Genomic DNA, 16,235 nt, shown 5'->3' with positions numbered 1-16,235 from the left:
GCTCTGCTACTCGTACAGCCTAATACTGTTGAGAATCTGCGTGGTGATTGGTGATGAGGCGTGGATCTGTAGGTCTAAACAATAGACTTGGATAACATATGAACAAGACAAAACAGAAACAGAGCAAGGCTTTATACAATCAATTAATCACAGAGTTTATTTCTAAAGCGTCGTAAATTCTGGATTTCCAAAATATCTCACCAACAGCCCTCGTCTCTACGTAGACGTACCTTATCGCCCAGCCAAGGGCGTAGGTTTGGACTGAATCTCACGAATGGTGTCCCTCGTCCTCGAGTTCGCCTCGAAGCTAGCCTCAATAAGGTCTATAACCTCAGAGACCGAAAAATACAGACTCAATTCGCTTTCGCACCATAGATACCGCACCTCGTTAAGATTGCTCTGCAGGACTTCGCTCAGATACTTGAGACGTAGCCAGCTAGGGGCGTACTGGGCAGTCTGAGGAACCTCATCCTCTGACTTTGCGGTTCCTGTGAGGGTGCTGGGCAGGAAGAGGTCGTCGAGCTCAGTAGCTGTAGCGATGGTTTTTGCAATATTGTATGCCTCGTCTTGGCCGATGGACGACATCTCGAGGACGTCTGTGATGAGCTTGGTGGCGAGAGCATCAGCCAACGAACCCAAAGCCTGAGTCCAGACTGAACGAGCGAGGATAGGTTTCCAGACAGAAGCCATGGCACGGATGCGGCCCGAAGCCAACTCGACACAAGCCTCCATCTCATCTTGCTGCAGAAGGCTTTGCGCTCCACCTAGGAAATCTCGAAGAATGGTCTTTTGGATGTTCATCTCGTTGGCATAGCTGCGATTAGCGAAGGCTTGCAAGCTCTTGATGTCGTTGTCAAGCCGTAGCATGTTTCGCGCCCGAGGTGTCAAGTCTTCTCGCTTCTTCCAGCCATTAGCGAATTCGGAGAGCTTCTCTGCCAGATACATAGCATCGTTGTATAGGAACCTGTTCCGGATTAGTTACGCACTCCACCATTTCTTGGAATGTCCTTACATGTTGCCACCCTCACTCCTAGAGTAGTAATGAGGTGAGATGGCCCTGAACAAGGCCAATGCAAATGTTGGCAGACCGAATAGACCAGGTGCTGTAGCTGCGACAGGAGCATATTCCACATCGTCCCTCGTGAGTGCAGCACCATCCTCTAAGATGGCATAAATTAGTTCGAGGACCGGCTCAGGCATGGACGAAATGCTATAAGTCTCCTTTAGTACGAGCTCCCGAGTCTCATCTTGGGCATGAGAGGTTTTGCTCTTTGGTTTCGATGCCTGTACTGGCTCCTGGGTTGTGTCCTCGTCTCCCCAGCCCCAAGCTGCAGCACTGTCATCTTCATCATCCTTTTCTGGGGCTTCTTTGGTGTCCTTGGCCTCAGTAGCGGTGTCTTCCTCATCCCATCCCCATGCATCTGCTCCATCGTCTTCGTCAGCTTTCGTAGAGCCCGGACCCTTTGACGCGGATTTGTTCTGGCCTTCGGGTTGCTCATTATCTTCCTCCCATGCATCACCCCAATCAACTCCCCAGTCAGCAGCTTCGGTGTTTGCTGCTGCTCCTCCTGGCGTCTTTGTGATCTCTTTGCCTTCTGCCAGAGATACCATTTGCTTCTCGACCTTCTCGACCTGTTTTGACTCACCAATTCCACCAAGTAACTTGGATCGGACAGAGTCGAGCGTTGTCTCACGACACTTTCCAAGCCATATTGACGGCGCATTGTCAACCCAGTCTTGTAAATCCGTAAAGCCCGTATATCCATGTTGAGTCAGAGACTGGCAGAATTCACGAGCTCTCTTGATCATGGCCTGGAAGTTGTCCATCTCTTTTAACGATGAAGGTACTGCAATCTCCAGCCACTCCTCAATCAGCTTGGGTATCACGTCTCCCATCATAAAGTTACCAAGTGATGGCAAGAGATCATAAGGAAGTTTTTGGGCGAGAAAAGCGAAGGCCGTTTCTAGGTCATTGAGCAAAGCATTGACTGATCTTGGCGCTTGCCCTGATAGCTTGAGGACCTCTCCATCTGCCTGTATAGTAGGCAAAGTATCATTCTTGACATCCATACGGGGAGATATGACTGCGGCATCCAAGTTTCGCCATAACTGCTCCATGCGCTCATCAACCTCTTTGTAAGCTTGAAGGCCAACTACTGCATCAGAGAGGTTCATTTGCTCATCTAAAACTTTGTTAGCGGTAGTGGTGTCTGAGAGGCAGTTTCCTTACCCTCAACAGCGCTGTAAACGGCGAATTGGCGTGTCTCAATATCCGCATGAATTAATGTCTTCCATATATGGTCGAAAACCTCATGAACAGAAGACTTGAGCTCGAAACTTCGAAGATTCAAAAGTTTCATGACTCGACAGGTTTTGCTTACACCGATTTGGTCAATTGCTTCCCATGACTCTGTCAAGTGGTGGTGAGTATGCTATCGGCAAGGGGAGTTTTGTAACATACTCTCGAGTAGTCGCAACGAGTCTAATATACGGCGTTCATTCTTAGCAGCTTCTACTTCACTTAGGAGCTGGTTGACACGTTTGATAGCTTGCAATGCGCCGTGCAGCTGTTGACTGTACTGGACTTCCCGATTCAAGAATTCGGCCTTTTCCTCCGCATCTTGAATCGCCTCGCCAGAAACATCAGGAGCTTCGGATTGCCGCTCGATCTCATTGGCCATCGCCTTGGAGCGGAATATGTCCTCCTGTAGAGTCTTTGAATTCCGCACCCAGGAATCAACATCTTGCTTTGTTTCTTGGTTGATGGTGTGTAGCTCGGCCTGTGGGCGTCGTGAGCAACATAGCTGGTTGAAGTTCGTTTGAATAGAGTCATATTACCTCCAGATCTCGCTTGGCTTTCGCCAGAGCTTGGATCGCAGGTTGTAGGTCGGTTTCGGAAACAGGAGGTAGAACGGAGATATCGTCGGGGAATCGACCTTCGAGGGAGAAGGCGACGAGAGCGTCGCTCAGCTGTTGCGGAGCTTGCTCCGTTGTCGCGGCCATCGTGATAGAGGGAGGTGTATTATCGTAAGAAGGTCGGGCAACGTTAGGTGAAGCTAGTTGTGTATCGTAGGTTTAGCAAAACGGCTGCTGAGTTGTTCGTGGAGCGTAATAGTGAGATGTTGCACTTGTGGGACTCGAATAGTAATTGGGCAGCTCAAAGTTCAAAGTGAAACATCAATATCCTCATGGCTTGCTGTGGGCTCTTGTCATGAGCTGGTGGTGTCTGTCGCAAGTTACAGTCGAGTATCAGCCACAAGCTGGCAACTTTCCAGTGCCGTCATGACAGCACTACAGCTTCCCTCCCTGGCGCACCTGCCACTTTCCCACTGAAGCCAAGCACTAAGTGGCTGAACATTGGCCAGTGCGCTTAGCGGCAGTGCAGCCAATCAATGGCGAGCACAAGCCACTTTAATGGATTGTTCATGAAAGCCCATCTTTGGATTGCATTGTTCTTGAGGTCATGAATGGAACGACAAGGACCGTGCCAACCAAAATTGAGAATGCTGACAGCCTTTTGACTTGTGCTCCTACCTAGAGTTGTGGTGATGGCGGAGGCTATACCCGGATAGATGCCTAGGTTTAATTCGTGCTTGTGGTTAATGGGAGCAAAAGATGTTAAAACAATGTTGGTAGCTCCCACTCATAAAAATGTTTGCTCACATCCAATGTCTTGTTTCAATCCCCTCTATATAAAGCATCTACCTATTTGAATCTTTCTTCCGCATCCTCAGCCGTCTTCTGTCGTATTCCTGTTACCAATTTACACCAAGTGCTACCTCGATAGCGGGGTAATTTTTCTCGTCAGGCCCATTCCCAGTAATTGATTGGACCCCTCCTCTCCTCGTCATTCTTACTCGCAGCAACCTACAGCCTTATCTTACGGTACTTAGGCAACAAATCTTTGAAGGTGAGTAAAGTATTTTCCTTGTGATCAGGTACTGTCTGCATTGCGTGTCACATATTTTGGTGGGTTTCTGCCTTGTCTGCCTCGTCCTTCACCCTTTTTTCTTCCTTGTCAGTCTTCTTCTCTTGATGGCGGGGTCTTGTGTATCTGTGCTGCTGTGTAACAGCTATTCACGACAATTCGTATATCAGCATAACTCTGCCTGTTCCTCTGTATGAAGTTGGTTGGAACCCTCGCTTCTTCTTTTCAGTTGGATGCAGGTCGAGTTGAATTCTGAGTACTGTCAGCTGCTTTTTCTCAGATTGGGATACAACTTCATCAACAAAGCACTTTCACCGTCGTGATGTCACCCAAAAACTCCAATTCACGATATGTTGTTGCAGTGGTAGTCGCCCTGCTTAGCGCTATCGTCTATACAATCATGTCAAACGTTCCTCTTGCGGCTACCAGCATTGAGTTAGTCACGTCTTCTCATTGACACAGTTGCTTGTCTGGGTTGAACCCAATCACCGTCCGCTTGAATGAGCGCCACTCCCGATTCTTGTTTCCTCAACCGCTCACAGTCTTATAATATCCCGTGGATCACTAAATTATCACGTGCTCTTACTTTATAAGCCCGACTCTCTTCCTCTATCTCTTTGAATTCTCTCAAATTTATATATATAAGTAGATTGCTAACTTAACAAGTTCTATTTGGAGCCTCGTAGGCCTCAAACACTTCAAGATGTCACCAGAACCTTCAAAGTCGCATTTCCGCAAGATACAGAGCTTCAAAACGGACTATGCGCCTTGCACAATCACTCAATATGTGTCAGACCGGAGTGGAATGCAGGTTGTTGTCGCTGACCGCAAGGGTCCTAAGCTCAATGGCTACTTCACCTTAGCCACTGAGATCTTTGACGACTCTGGCGCTCCTCACACTCTTGAGCATCTCATCTTTATGGGTTCCAAGAGCTACCAGTACAAGGGTCTTCTTGACAAGCTCTCTTCCCGAGCATACTCTCACACAAATGCCTGGACTGCTACCGACCACACGGCTTACACACTTGAAACCGCCGGTTGGGATGGTTTCGCCCAAGTTCTCCCTGTGTACCTTGAGCATGTCATCTTGCCTACCATTACGGATGAGAGTATTGTGACCGAGGTCTGGCACATCGACGGCGAAGGCAACGATGCTGGTGTTGTCTATTCTGAAATGCAAGCTGTGCAATTCCGCAGCTCTGAGCTCATGGATATCAAGGCCCGTCGTCTCCTCTATCCTGAAAACGTTGGTTTCCGTTATGAGACTGGTGGCATGACTGATGCGCTTCGAGTTCTTGCCCCTGAACGTATCCGTCAGTTCCATCGGGACATGTACCAGCCCCGAAACCTTTGCTTGGTTCTTGTGGGTGAGGTCAACCAAGATGAGCTTATCCAGATCCTCGAAGACTTTGAAGAGTCTATCAAGGATGAAATTCCTTCTCTTGATACCCCTTTCAAGAGGTGAGTTGCATAATTACTAGAGAATTGTGCTTTGCTGACTAGTCACAGGCCTTGGATTGACTCCGCTCAACCTCCAAAGCTTAACGAGACACAGATTGTGACCGTTGAGTTCCCAGAGGAAGACGAGTCCGTTGGAGAGGTCCTCGTTGGTTTCTTTGGACCTAACTGCAACGACCTCATCCAATCATCTGCCCTCAATGTGCTTCTCACATACCTGTGTGGCTCTTCTGTCTCCATTCTTGAGAACGTCATGGTTGAAAAGGAGGAGCTCGCCAGTTCGGTCTCGTACTGGACTGACCCTCGACCTGACATGGTCATTTGGCTGCAGCCCACAGGTGTTGCTACTGAGAAGCTTGAATTCGTCGAGAAGCGACTGTTTGAGCTTCTGAAGGAAGTTGCCTCGAAGCCTATCGACATGGATTACATGAGAGAGTGCATCCGTCGTGAGAAGCGTCAAGTCAAGTACCATGCTGAAACATCCGAGTCTTTCTACGCCACAAATATCATCACCGACTACCTCTTTGGTAAGCGAGATGGCTCGACCCTCAAGGATCTGAAGGATTTGGAAGAGTACGATGTTTTGGAGAAGTGGACAGACCAGCAGTGGCGAGACTTCCTCAGCAAATGGATGGCTGATGCTCCTCACATCTCAATCCTCGGCAAGCCTTCCCATGAACTGGCCACCAAGATGAAGAAGGACGAAGAAGCTCGGATTGCCAAGCGCAAGGAGGATTTGGGTGCTGAAGGTTTGGAGAAGCTTGCCAAGCGTCTCGAAGATGCTAAGAAGAAGAATGATGAGCCCATTCCCGCCTCTGTCGTCGATCGCTGGAGTGTTCCTAGCACGGATTCTATCCACTTCATTGAGTCCGATACTGCTCGTTCAGGACATGCTCGCGCGGTCGGTCTGGGTAGTGGTTCGGCACAGAAACTCATTGATGGTACAACTCAAGGCAAGCTTCCTCTTTTCATCCAATTTGAGGATGTTCCCACCAACTTTGTTCACATCACCATCCACATCGGCACTTCTCAAGTTCCCAATGAGCTCAAGCCCCTGATGCCAATCTTTAGCGACAACTTTTTCAACACACACATCATGCGTGATGGAAAGCAAGTCGGCTTTGAGCAGGTTGTCATGGAACTCGAACGAGACACTATCAGCTACTCACTCCACTCTGCTCGCTACATCAGCGACCCTGACGGTATAATGATCCAGTTCCAGGTTGAGCCTGAAAAGTATGCTGCAGCCGTTGAGTGGATTCGCACCATGATGTTTGACTCGATCTTTGATCCCCAGCGACTCAAAGCCAGCGTTACCAAGGCTTTGGCTGACATCCCTGAGTCAAAGCGTGATGGTAAATCTATGGCCAGTGAGGTCAACGCTGCTATTCACATGGAAAAGTCCTCACTAGCTGTTGCCAAGCGTGTGCTTGTTCGCGCAGTGTATCTGAAGAGGCTCAAGAAGCTTCTCGAGAAGGAACCTGAGAAGGTTGTTGGTTGGTTCAACACTGTTCGAGACTCGCTTTTCACTTTCCGGAACCTCCGTTTCCTTGTCACAGCCAATCTCGAAACTCTTCCCGACCCCTTGACTACTTGGGACACGCTCTCCAAGTCTCTGACTGTTGCTGAGAACATGATTGAGATCCCTAAGCCTGTGAGCCTGCTCAACGATGAAGGCCGTAACCCCGGATCAGTTGGCGCTATCATTGTGCCCATGACTACTCTGGAGAGCTCCTACTCAGTCTCAACAGCCCAAGGCCTGGCCTCCTTCGACGATCCTCGTCTCGCCTCCATCATGGTTGCCATTGGATATCTCGAAGCTGCTGAGGGTCCTCTCTGGAACGCTGTTCGTGGTGCCGGATACGCTTACGGTGTCTACTTCTCTCGGGATATTAACTCCGGTATCATCTCATACCATGTCTACCGCTCACCCGATGCTTACAAGGCTATCAAGGCCTCCAAGGAGGCCATCACCAAGATTGCCAAAGGTGAAGTTGAGATTGATCGTCACTTGCTCGAAGGCACCATCAGCCAGATCGTCGTTATGTTCGCCGACGAGCAATCCACCATGCCTAGCGCCGCCCAGCAGAACTTTGTCCAGGGTGTTGTCCGTGGTCTGCCTAAGGATTGGGGCAAGGAGGTTCTGCGACGCGTACGAGCCGTTACCGAGGATGAGATCAAGACTGCTCTTCTCGAGACTGTCCTACCGTGCTTTGAGCCTGGCAAGAGCAATATTGTTGTCACTGCCGCCAAGATCATGCAGGAGGTTTGTTTCCCCCCCATCTTTTCTAGTCATTACTAACAATTTCTAGGGTATGGAGACAGCATTCAAGGGCATGGGCTATAAGGTCCAGACTCATGAGCTTAGCTACTTCCACGATGATTACGGCCTGAAGCCTGAGGAAGGCGAAGAGGAAGAGTCATCTGAAGAAGATGAAGGGTTGGAAGGCTCTGAAGGATCATACGATTCTGACGAGTCATATGATGATTAGATGAACAAAACGAGTAAAACGTAGATGGCGCACAGGTAGACTCTGGGATCATCAAGAGCATATCGGTAGCAATGCCATGAATAGATAAGATTAAAAAAAAAAAACACTTCTATTGTACAGTTGAGCCTGGTTCTATACGTGTCTAAGGATGGCCAAGTCCTTTCTAGATGACCAGCTCAAATCAGCCATTTTCCTATGTCTAAAACGCATTCCCAAAGAGACTAAGGATCTCTTGCTGAGATGCAATCTAAATAGATAATCTTTTGCTGCATCTACAGCTCATCACGTCCACTGGCCTTGACAACACCCTCCTTCTCGTTATCAATGGACTTATCAGTGACACCCTCGGTTACACCCTCAGAGCCCTTCCAGCCGAGGGCCTTGAGGCGCTCAGACAGATGGGGGTGAGAGAAGTGGTAGCTGGCGTACACCCAATCGGCGTCCATGGTGCTAAGGTTCTGGATCTGGAGCTTGAGGAGAGAGCGGGCAAGCTCCTCGGGGTAGCCAAGCTGCTTAGCGAAGGCATCGGCCTGGAACTCGAACTTGCGGCTGACGATGTGCATAAGCAGGTTGATGACGAGATCCATAGGAGCAAGAGCATCAGAGAAGAGGATGAAACCAATGATGATGGGGTGCTGCTTGAGGAAGCCGAATGAGGAGTACAGAGAGTGGTTGTTGATGAAGACCGAGAAGAGGAGGAAGATGTAGAAAGTGTGAGCCTAAATCACGTTAGCTTCAGTATTATTCCAATGTAAATTCATAAACTTACCTGAGAGATACCGAAGAGGCTGGTTGTGTGACCAAGCTTCCAGTGACCCAATTCGTGAGCGAGAACAGCAACAACCTCATCAGGCTCGCTCTTCTCAATGAGAGTATCGTAGATGACAATGTGCTTCTTCCAGGGGAGACCAAAGAAATAGGCGTTGGAGTGGGCGCTTCGCTTGCTTCCATCAATGACATAGAGCTCGTGAAGGGGGAACTTGAGGCTAGCAGCGAGAGCTTCAACCTTGGTCTTAAGCTCACCATCCTCAAGAGGAGACAGCTTGTTGAATAGAGGCAGAATAGCAACGGGGTAGATGGTGATCATGAAGACCTGGAGAGCGATGACGAAGAGCCACAGGTAGTAGAAGAACTGGTTACCAGTCTTCTGGATGATCTTGAGGAAACCGGCGAGGAAAGGAGGCGCGAGAACGAAAGTGAGGGCTTGGGTCTTGATGAGATCGGTGACGAAGAGCTTGGGTGTCTGCTTGTTGAAACCAAACTCCTCCTCAAGGACGAAAGTCTGGTAAATCGAAGACGGAAGACGAAGAAGCTGGCTAATAACGGCGAAAGTCAAGACGAAGACGATAGTATGGCTGATCTCTCCAGTGAAGCGCGCAGGAGCCCACCTGAGAAGAAGATCACCAGTCCAGGACCACAGTTTAGGAAGGACATCGAAGTGCATAAAAGCGATATTCTGAACCTGAGAGTAGAAACCGTTGATGATTTCAAACTTTGCCTTGGCGCGGCCGTAGGCTTGAGACTTGTCGAACACTTCCTGGGAGACTTCCTTGGAGAGAACGGCGGGGGGACTAGTTTTCTGGAGAACGCGGTATTGACGGAGAGTGAGGAACGATTCGAAGAGGTATTGGCCTACGGAGAAGCCCATGATGAGCTTCTTCCATGGGAAGAGCGGGCGATCGAGGAAGCGCGCGAGGCGCTGTTGGAGTTAGCATCCATTGAAGCAATTGAACAATCTGATCAGGTTCAGGGCATGCGAGATATTAACGTACCTGAAGAAAATCCATGGTTGCGGTGCTGTTGATGAACCGAAAACCTGGGGTTGTAGTTGTAGGAGCGAAGCTACCTTAGGCTGCTTAATGCGCCCCTGTTGCGTGGCTTATCAAAGTGGGATGGATGATAGAGATCTGGCCTAACGCACGTCGGCGGTGATATTCCCCGATATTCCGATGTGGTAATACGACAGAATACGACGTAAGAGCAGAACACTACAGTATTACAGCAGCAGGTGTCATACTCTTGGACGTCATGAATTGTGTGATTCAATTGTCGTGGCGCGAATGATTTACATGTGCATTGGTTGCATACTTCACACGTATCTCACATCACAAGGTAGAAATTTCAAGTAGAGCGAGGCATGAATGCTCGAATAATCCACAAGCTACGACAATACATCTTACACGCAATAGCGAAGCAGCAACAACAAACAGCAACAAAAAAGCATCTCTAGCAAGTAGCCCAACCAGTAGCCAACTACACAAGATCCTTACTCTTTCGGTACACGCGAAGCCATCGCCATCACGCTCCCAAAAGCTGCAAGACCCCAGTTCCCCGCCTGACACAAGATAGCCTGGACCATCAAGCTCACAGCCCAAAAGGGCATCGCAGGTGAAATCTGGGGAGTCTTTTTCTTTTCTTGACACTGGCTCCAGTTTGAGCCCCCTTCCGAGTGGCCTCCTAGTGCCCATTTGTCGCCGCCGAAGGAACCGGCTGAGGGGGACGTTCAGGACCATAGGCCACTGGCGTTCCTTGCTCGTTGCCTTGTGGTTCCTCCTCTGTATCGTCGTCGAACTCGCTAAGTTCTTCCTCCTCGCCCTCCTCGTCGGAGTAGTCGCTTTCGTCTCCTTCGTTTCCTCCGTGACTATCGGAGTAACCGCTTTCGACGGTGTTGGACATTCCGGGTGGCACGCGACGCCCTTGTTGCTGCATTTGCTGGATGATGCTCATGAGCTTCTCCGTCTTCTTCTCGGCGGTTTCTGTCTTCTTCTTCCACTCCTGGCGCTCTTCGGCCATGCGGATGATGTTGGCAGCTGTGGCCTCCTTCTGTCGCTTGAGGGCTTCGTTCTCCTTCTCTAACCGCTTGCCCTTCTTCGACATATCCTCCATCTCTTTGCGGAATGATAGGAACAAGTCGTTACTGTTGTTCAAGGTGTCCTCCACCTGCTGTGCCATTAGTCAACATGCCGAACTATCTTATCCGAGTCCACCCACCTGCTTAAACTTATCAACGTAAACATTAAGCTGATTCCTCAGCTCAGTTTCTGTTTTGGTAAACGCTTGGACTTGCGCCTGTAGATGTCGGGCCTTTGTCGATTCCCCCTCTGCGTTCTTCTTCTCTCGTTCGTATCGCGCCATATGGTACTGTACTTCGAGTTCCTTGGTGCGCATTAACGAGTGGAAATGCAATTCTCTTAACTCGTATTGCTCGATGAACGATTTGAAGCGAATTCGGAAACTGTGAATAACAGGTGAGCGGAGTTCTAAGTAAAAGAATGGTCGGGACTGACAGTTCGTCGACTTCCATATCCACCACTTGCTTCTTTGGAGTATCTTTTTCTTCCTGATACCCATCGAGTTTTGTCAAGAGCGTAGCATACTTTTCGTCCCAGTGAGCGTTGTTCCGTTTCTGTGTCGTCTGAAGCTCCTTATTCTCATTCTGCAAATAAACTTAGCGAATGCCTCTCCACCAGCCATCTTGCACAAACCTTCATCTTGTTGTTGTCCCGCTGGAGCTCACGACATAGCTTCTCCAGCTTCTCCTTGAGACCGACAGTCTTATTAAGCTCCGTACGGCTTGCATCTCTCTCTTTTTGTAGGGTGTCCCCGCGCCGCTTGTTCTTCTGATTTTCACGCTCCAATCGTCGCATATCAGCCAACAGTTCACTAGACCGCTTGGTGAGGTGGTCGATTTTCTGCATGTTGTCCATCTTGGATACCTGCTGCAGGAGATCCCGGTTCGCTCTCTTGACTTCACGTTCTGTACCATCCACGTATCAGTATCGTTCCGAATCGATGGGAGGCTGCCGCTTGCAGACGACGAGGGCGTGACGCACCGATCTCCAGCTCTTGCTCCTTGTCTCCCGCGGCATCCTGCTCCAGCTGGGATATCCGCGCATGGAGCAGACGCGATGCCTCGTTGTTATCCATTCCTTTCTTTCCTTTGCCTTTCTTGGTAGGTGAATGAGCGTGTCCGTCATGCCCGTTGGCTACAGGAGCATCCACCTGGCTGGCTGGCATCGCCGTCGAAGCTACGATGGGCCAAGGTAGCGACGGCAATCGTTCAGGCGGGGGTCACGAGGTCAGGAAAGGCCGGGGGCATCGAAGCGGGATGAATCGTCGTTAATCGTGGGTGGGATGTTGGTCGCCAGATGAGGGGTTGAAGTTGTGATAATGAGGAAATGATGCTCAAAACACTATTCGGTATCGGCTGAGATGCGAGAAGATGCTGTTAGTCGGCCTCACACATGAAATTGTCAAGCCCAGCACTCGCAGCGAAGAGGCACGTAGAGTGGTTGAGGAGGGAATATCTTCGCACCAAGATTGGCTTTGTCGGTATGATGATAGCAATCAACACTAACGCTGAGTAACGGCAACAGTACGACCTATATGAATTCCGGAAGGATACAGCGTTGTAGTCAGAGTTCGTTGGACATCGAATAATACAGTCGCTAACGTGTGACAAGATGGAGGGTTCATGGAGGTTTGAGATGGATAGGTTTTGCCATGGACCTTTGTGGTGATTATGTTGGCAACTGCTAAGTCGCTAACAGAATCTGGTGGGCGTCTAGGGTCTCTCAGTTAGTGCCTCAATGATCACTAATGCGGCTTTAGAGATCTTTGGCGCTATCCCACAGTGGCCGCTCACTGAGTAGTGTCCACTGGCCACCCACAATTACGGCATGTCCTTGGCACTGACGTGGGCTGGAACCCGGCCTTTCCATGAGGAAACTGCTGGGGTTACAAAGCAGACCCTTTCACTTTTTCGGGGCGAATCGTTCCGGCGTCATTACATGCATGCATCAAAATCTCCGGTGACTGTTTAGCGATAATTTCAACTCTTTCATAAGTTTCGCATATCCGACTGTACACTATTTTCTTGATTCTTCTGTATTATTAATTCTCTTATTGTGCCTCGTAAACCTCCGCCACAATGCTTCGTAACGCCGCCGCCGGCGCTCGAAAGGCCGTCACGGAGCTTTCACAATTTCCTAAGCCTGGCGAGAAGCTTCATGGTTTCACCCTTGTTCGATCCAAGCATGTTCCTGAGCTTGAGTTGACGGCTCTTCACCTTCAGCATGACAAGACAGGAGCCGATTATCTGCACATTGCCCGCGACGACAGCAACAATGTCTTCTCGATCGGTTTCAAGACGAACCCTCCGGATGATACTGGTATTCCTCACATTCTAGAGCATACGACACTATGCGGTAGCGAAAAGTACGACTCGTCTTGATACAGACATGAAAGCAGAGAATGCTGACTGTCTATAGATATCCCATTCGTGATCCTTTCTTCAAGATGCTTCCACGAACACTATCGAACTTTATGAACGCGTTCACGGCATCAGACCATACTTTCTACCCCTTTGCGACAACCAACGCGCAGGACTTTAAGAACCTCATGTCTGTGTATCTTGACTCAACATTGCACCCATTGCTCAAGAAGTCCGACTTTACCCAGGAGGGTTGGCGAATTGGTCCCGAGAACCCACTTGCTGAGGATGAGGCGAGCAAGAAGTTGGTATTCAAGGGCGTCGTTTACAACGAGATGAAGGGCCAGATGTCGGATGCTGGGTATTTATACTATATTCGCTTCCACGACCATATCTTCCCCGATATCAACAACTCGGGTGGCGACCCCCAGAAGATCACAGACCTGACATACGAGCAACTGCGAAAGTTCCACGCAGAGCACTACCACCCCAGCAACGCCAAGGTCTTCACTTATGGTGATATGCCCTTGGTTGACCACTTGCAGCAGGTCGATGCTCAGCTCCAGGCTTTCGAGAAGATCCAGGGTGACAAGCAAATTCACGAGCCCGTAACACTAAGCGGCCCCAAGGAAGTTACTCTGTACGGACCACTTGATCCTCTTGTCGATCCTGATCGTCAGTACAAGACCTCTGTGTCATGGATCATGGGTGACACCACAGATGTGCTGGAGTCTTTCTCTCTGGCACTTCTATCAACCCTCTTGATGGATGGTTATGGTTCTCCTCTGTACCGAGGTCTTGTTGAGGCTGGCATGGGCGCTGATTGGAGCCCCAACGCTGGGTATGACAGCTCAGCTAAGAAGGGAATTTTCTCTATTGGTCTCACCGGTGTTCAGGAGGCTGATGTTCCTAAGCTCAAGGAGAAGGTTCAACAGATCTTGAGGGAAGTTCGAGAGAAGGGTTTCGACAAGACCAAGATCGACGGATCTCTGCACCAGCTCGAGTTATCGCTCAAGCATAAGACTGCTAACTTTGGATTCTCCATGCTGAACCGTCTCAAGCCCAAGTGGTTCAACGGTGTGGACCCCTTTGACTCATTGGCTTGGAACGATACCATCAATGGTTTCCAAGCTAAGATGGCTGAGGGCAACTACCTAGAAGGTCTCATTGACAAGTATCTACTCAACGATAACACTTTGACATTCACAATGGCCCCTTCAACCACCTACGGTGAGGATCTTGTCAAGGAGGAACAGGAGCGACTTTCTACCAGAATCCAGGCAGCTATCAAGGAGGCCGGCAGTGAAGAGAACGCTCGGAAGCATTTCGAGAAGCAAGAGCAGGAGTTGCTGGTTGAACAAAACAAGACTAACACCGAGGATCTCGGCTGTCTGCCCACTGTCCACGTCAAGGATATCCCCAGAAGTAAGGAGCCTGTGGTTGTGCGCGACGAGAATGCCAACGGCACCAAGATCCAGTGGCACGAGGCTCCTACGAACGGCTTGACATACTTCCGGGCTATCAACACATTGGAGAACTTGCCTGATGAGCTTCGCGAGCTGGTCCCTTTGTTCACTGACAGCATCATGCGTCTTGGTACTAAGGACTTGAACATGGAGCAGCTTGAAGACTTGATCAAGCTCAAGACTGGTGGTGTTTCAGTTGGTTACCACTGCACCCCATCTCCCACCGATTTTCACGCTGCTAGTGAAGGCCTCATTTTCACCGGTATGGCTCTAGATCGCAACGTTCCTGTCATGTTCGATATCATCCAAAAGCTCGTTTTGGGAACCGATTTTGACAGTCCCGAGGCAGCTCTTAGAGTTCGACAGCTGCTTCAGGCGTCTGCTGACGGTGTTGTGAACGACATTGCATCCACTGGTCATCGGTTCGCAATGGGCAGTGCCGAGTCTGGTCTTACCCGTTCCTCGTGGCTTCGACAGCAAGTTTCAGGCCTCTCCCAGGTGCAGCTGGTGACCTCTCTGGCTAGCCGACCTGAGACAGATAAGCTTGAAGACGTTATCTCCAAGCTGAAGCAAATTCAGAGCATTGCACTTGCGGGAGGAAACCTGCGGACAGCAATCACCTGCGGACCAGAGAGTGTTGCAGAGAACGGTGCTTCTCTGCAAAAGTTTGTGGGCAACCTCTCCCGTGATCCTCTCGACCTGAAGAACCCGTCTCCCCGTCAACTTCCCAAGGATAGCAAGACCTTCTATCCTTTGCCCTATCAAGTTTACTACGGTGGACTGTCCGTGCCAACCACATCGTACACGGCAGCGGAGGGTGCACCTCTCCAGATCTTGTCACAGCTCCTTACACATAAGCACCTGCATCACGAAATCCGTGAGAAGGGCGGCGCATATGGTGGAGGTGCCTACTCTCGACCCCTCGATGGCCTCTTTGGCTTCTACTCTTACCGTGACCCCAACCCTCAAAACACACTGAGCATCATGCGCGGTGCTGGGCAATGGGCTGTGAATAAGGAGTGGTCAGATCGCGACCTTGAGGAGGCCAAGATCTCTGTGTTCCAAGGAGTTGATGCGCCCAAATCTGTGAACCAAGAGGGCATGGGCCAATTCCTCTCCGGTATCACCGAGGAGATGAAGCAGAAGAAGCGTGAGCAGCTTCTTGACGTAACCAAGGACCAAGTGCGCGAGGTGGCGCAGCGCTACCTCGTCGACGGACTGGCCAAGGGCGAAGGCAGAGTCGCTTTCCTGGGAGAGAAGCAGCCCTGGGTTGACGGCGAATGGAAGATTCGCGAAATGGATGTCAAGGGCGCTGAGTAGGGCCAAAAAGAAAATGATTATGAAGCTAATGACGACCTAGAGTTGGAAGTACCGGCATGCTAGAGGTTTGGATGAGCAATGAGAAGCTGGAGTTACAGCTGTATGATGGCGTGTACGATGCAGTGTATATTACACAGATGAACAAAGCATAAATGACCCTCCTCACGTTGCCTCGCAGCGGAACTTTCCACCCTATGTGAACACGAGGAATTTTGTGCCTCGTTACGCGTTCAGATACGATACATCTCTTTACCTATGCAATGGTACAGAGACCACAGAGCAACGCAAGAGCAGATACAGCCCCTCTTTTCTCTTCTGTCTATCTTGATTTCTGGAAGCTACTTTCACCTTGGCATCTG

General features: G+C 49.9%; 5 protein-coding genes; 2 read left to right on the top strand and 3 right to left on the bottom strand.

The window, feature by feature from the left end:
* Window positions 1-231: 231 nt before the first annotated feature.
* FFUJ_13094 (uncharacterized protein) lies at window positions 232-3,003 on the bottom strand (the record flags this gene model as incomplete). XM_023575738.1 has 5 exons in its annotated part: window positions 232-964; window positions 1,013-2,183; window positions 2,231-2,410; window positions 2,462-2,780; window positions 2,839-3,003. The coding sequence occupies 5 exons, from the start codon at window positions 3,001-3,003 to the stop codon at window positions 232-234; spliced, it is 2,568 nt and encodes an 855-aa protein (XP_023429005.1).
* Window positions 3,004-4,631: 1,628 nt separating this feature from the next.
* FFUJ_13093 (related to metalloprotease 1) lies at window positions 4,632-7,878 on the top strand (the record flags this gene model as incomplete). XM_023575737.1 has 3 exons in its annotated part: window positions 4,632-5,389; window positions 5,438-7,652; window positions 7,699-7,878. 3 exons carry the CDS (start codon window positions 4,632-4,634, stop codon window positions 7,876-7,878), a joined length of 3,153 nt encoding a protein of 1,050 aa, XP_023429004.1.
* A 272-nt stretch (window positions 7,879-8,150) lies between these two features.
* Window positions 8,151-9,665, bottom strand: FFUJ_13092 (probable zinc metallo-protease; the record flags this gene model as incomplete). XM_023575736.1 has 3 exons in its annotated part: window positions 8,151-8,597; window positions 8,648-9,577; window positions 9,651-9,665. The coding sequence occupies 3 exons, from the start codon at window positions 9,663-9,665 to the stop codon at window positions 8,151-8,153; spliced, it is 1,392 nt and encodes a 463-aa protein (XP_023429594.1).
* Window positions 9,666-10,335: 670 nt separating this feature from the next.
* On the bottom strand, window positions 10,336-11,895 carry FFUJ_13091 (related to muscle-derived protein; the record flags this gene model as incomplete). XM_023575735.1 has 5 exons in its annotated part: window positions 10,336-10,818; window positions 10,870-11,113; window positions 11,166-11,314; window positions 11,364-11,635; window positions 11,712-11,895. The coding sequence occupies 5 exons, from the start codon at window positions 11,893-11,895 to the stop codon at window positions 10,336-10,338; spliced, it is 1,332 nt and encodes a 443-aa protein (XP_023429003.1).
* Window positions 11,896-12,808: 913 nt separating this feature from the next.
* Window positions 12,809-15,876, top strand: FFUJ_13090 (related to metalloprotease 1; the record flags this gene model as incomplete). XM_023575734.1 has 2 exons in its annotated part: window positions 12,809-13,095; window positions 13,149-15,876. The coding sequence occupies 2 exons, from the start codon at window positions 12,809-12,811 to the stop codon at window positions 15,874-15,876; spliced, it is 3,015 nt and encodes a 1,004-aa protein (XP_023429002.1).
* Window positions 15,877-16,235: the final 359 nt, after the last annotated feature.

The sequence above is a fragment of the Fusarium fujikuroi genome, chromosome FFUJ_chr04 (assembly GCF_900079805.1).
Source record: "Fusarium fujikuroi IMI 58289 draft genome, chromosome FFUJ_chr04".
NCBI lineage: Eukaryota > Fungi > Ascomycota > Sordariomycetes > Hypocreales > Nectriaceae > Fusarium > Fusarium fujikuroi.
Note: the sequence above shows the minus strand (reverse complement) of the source record. Positions and strands in the feature narration are given on the sequence as shown.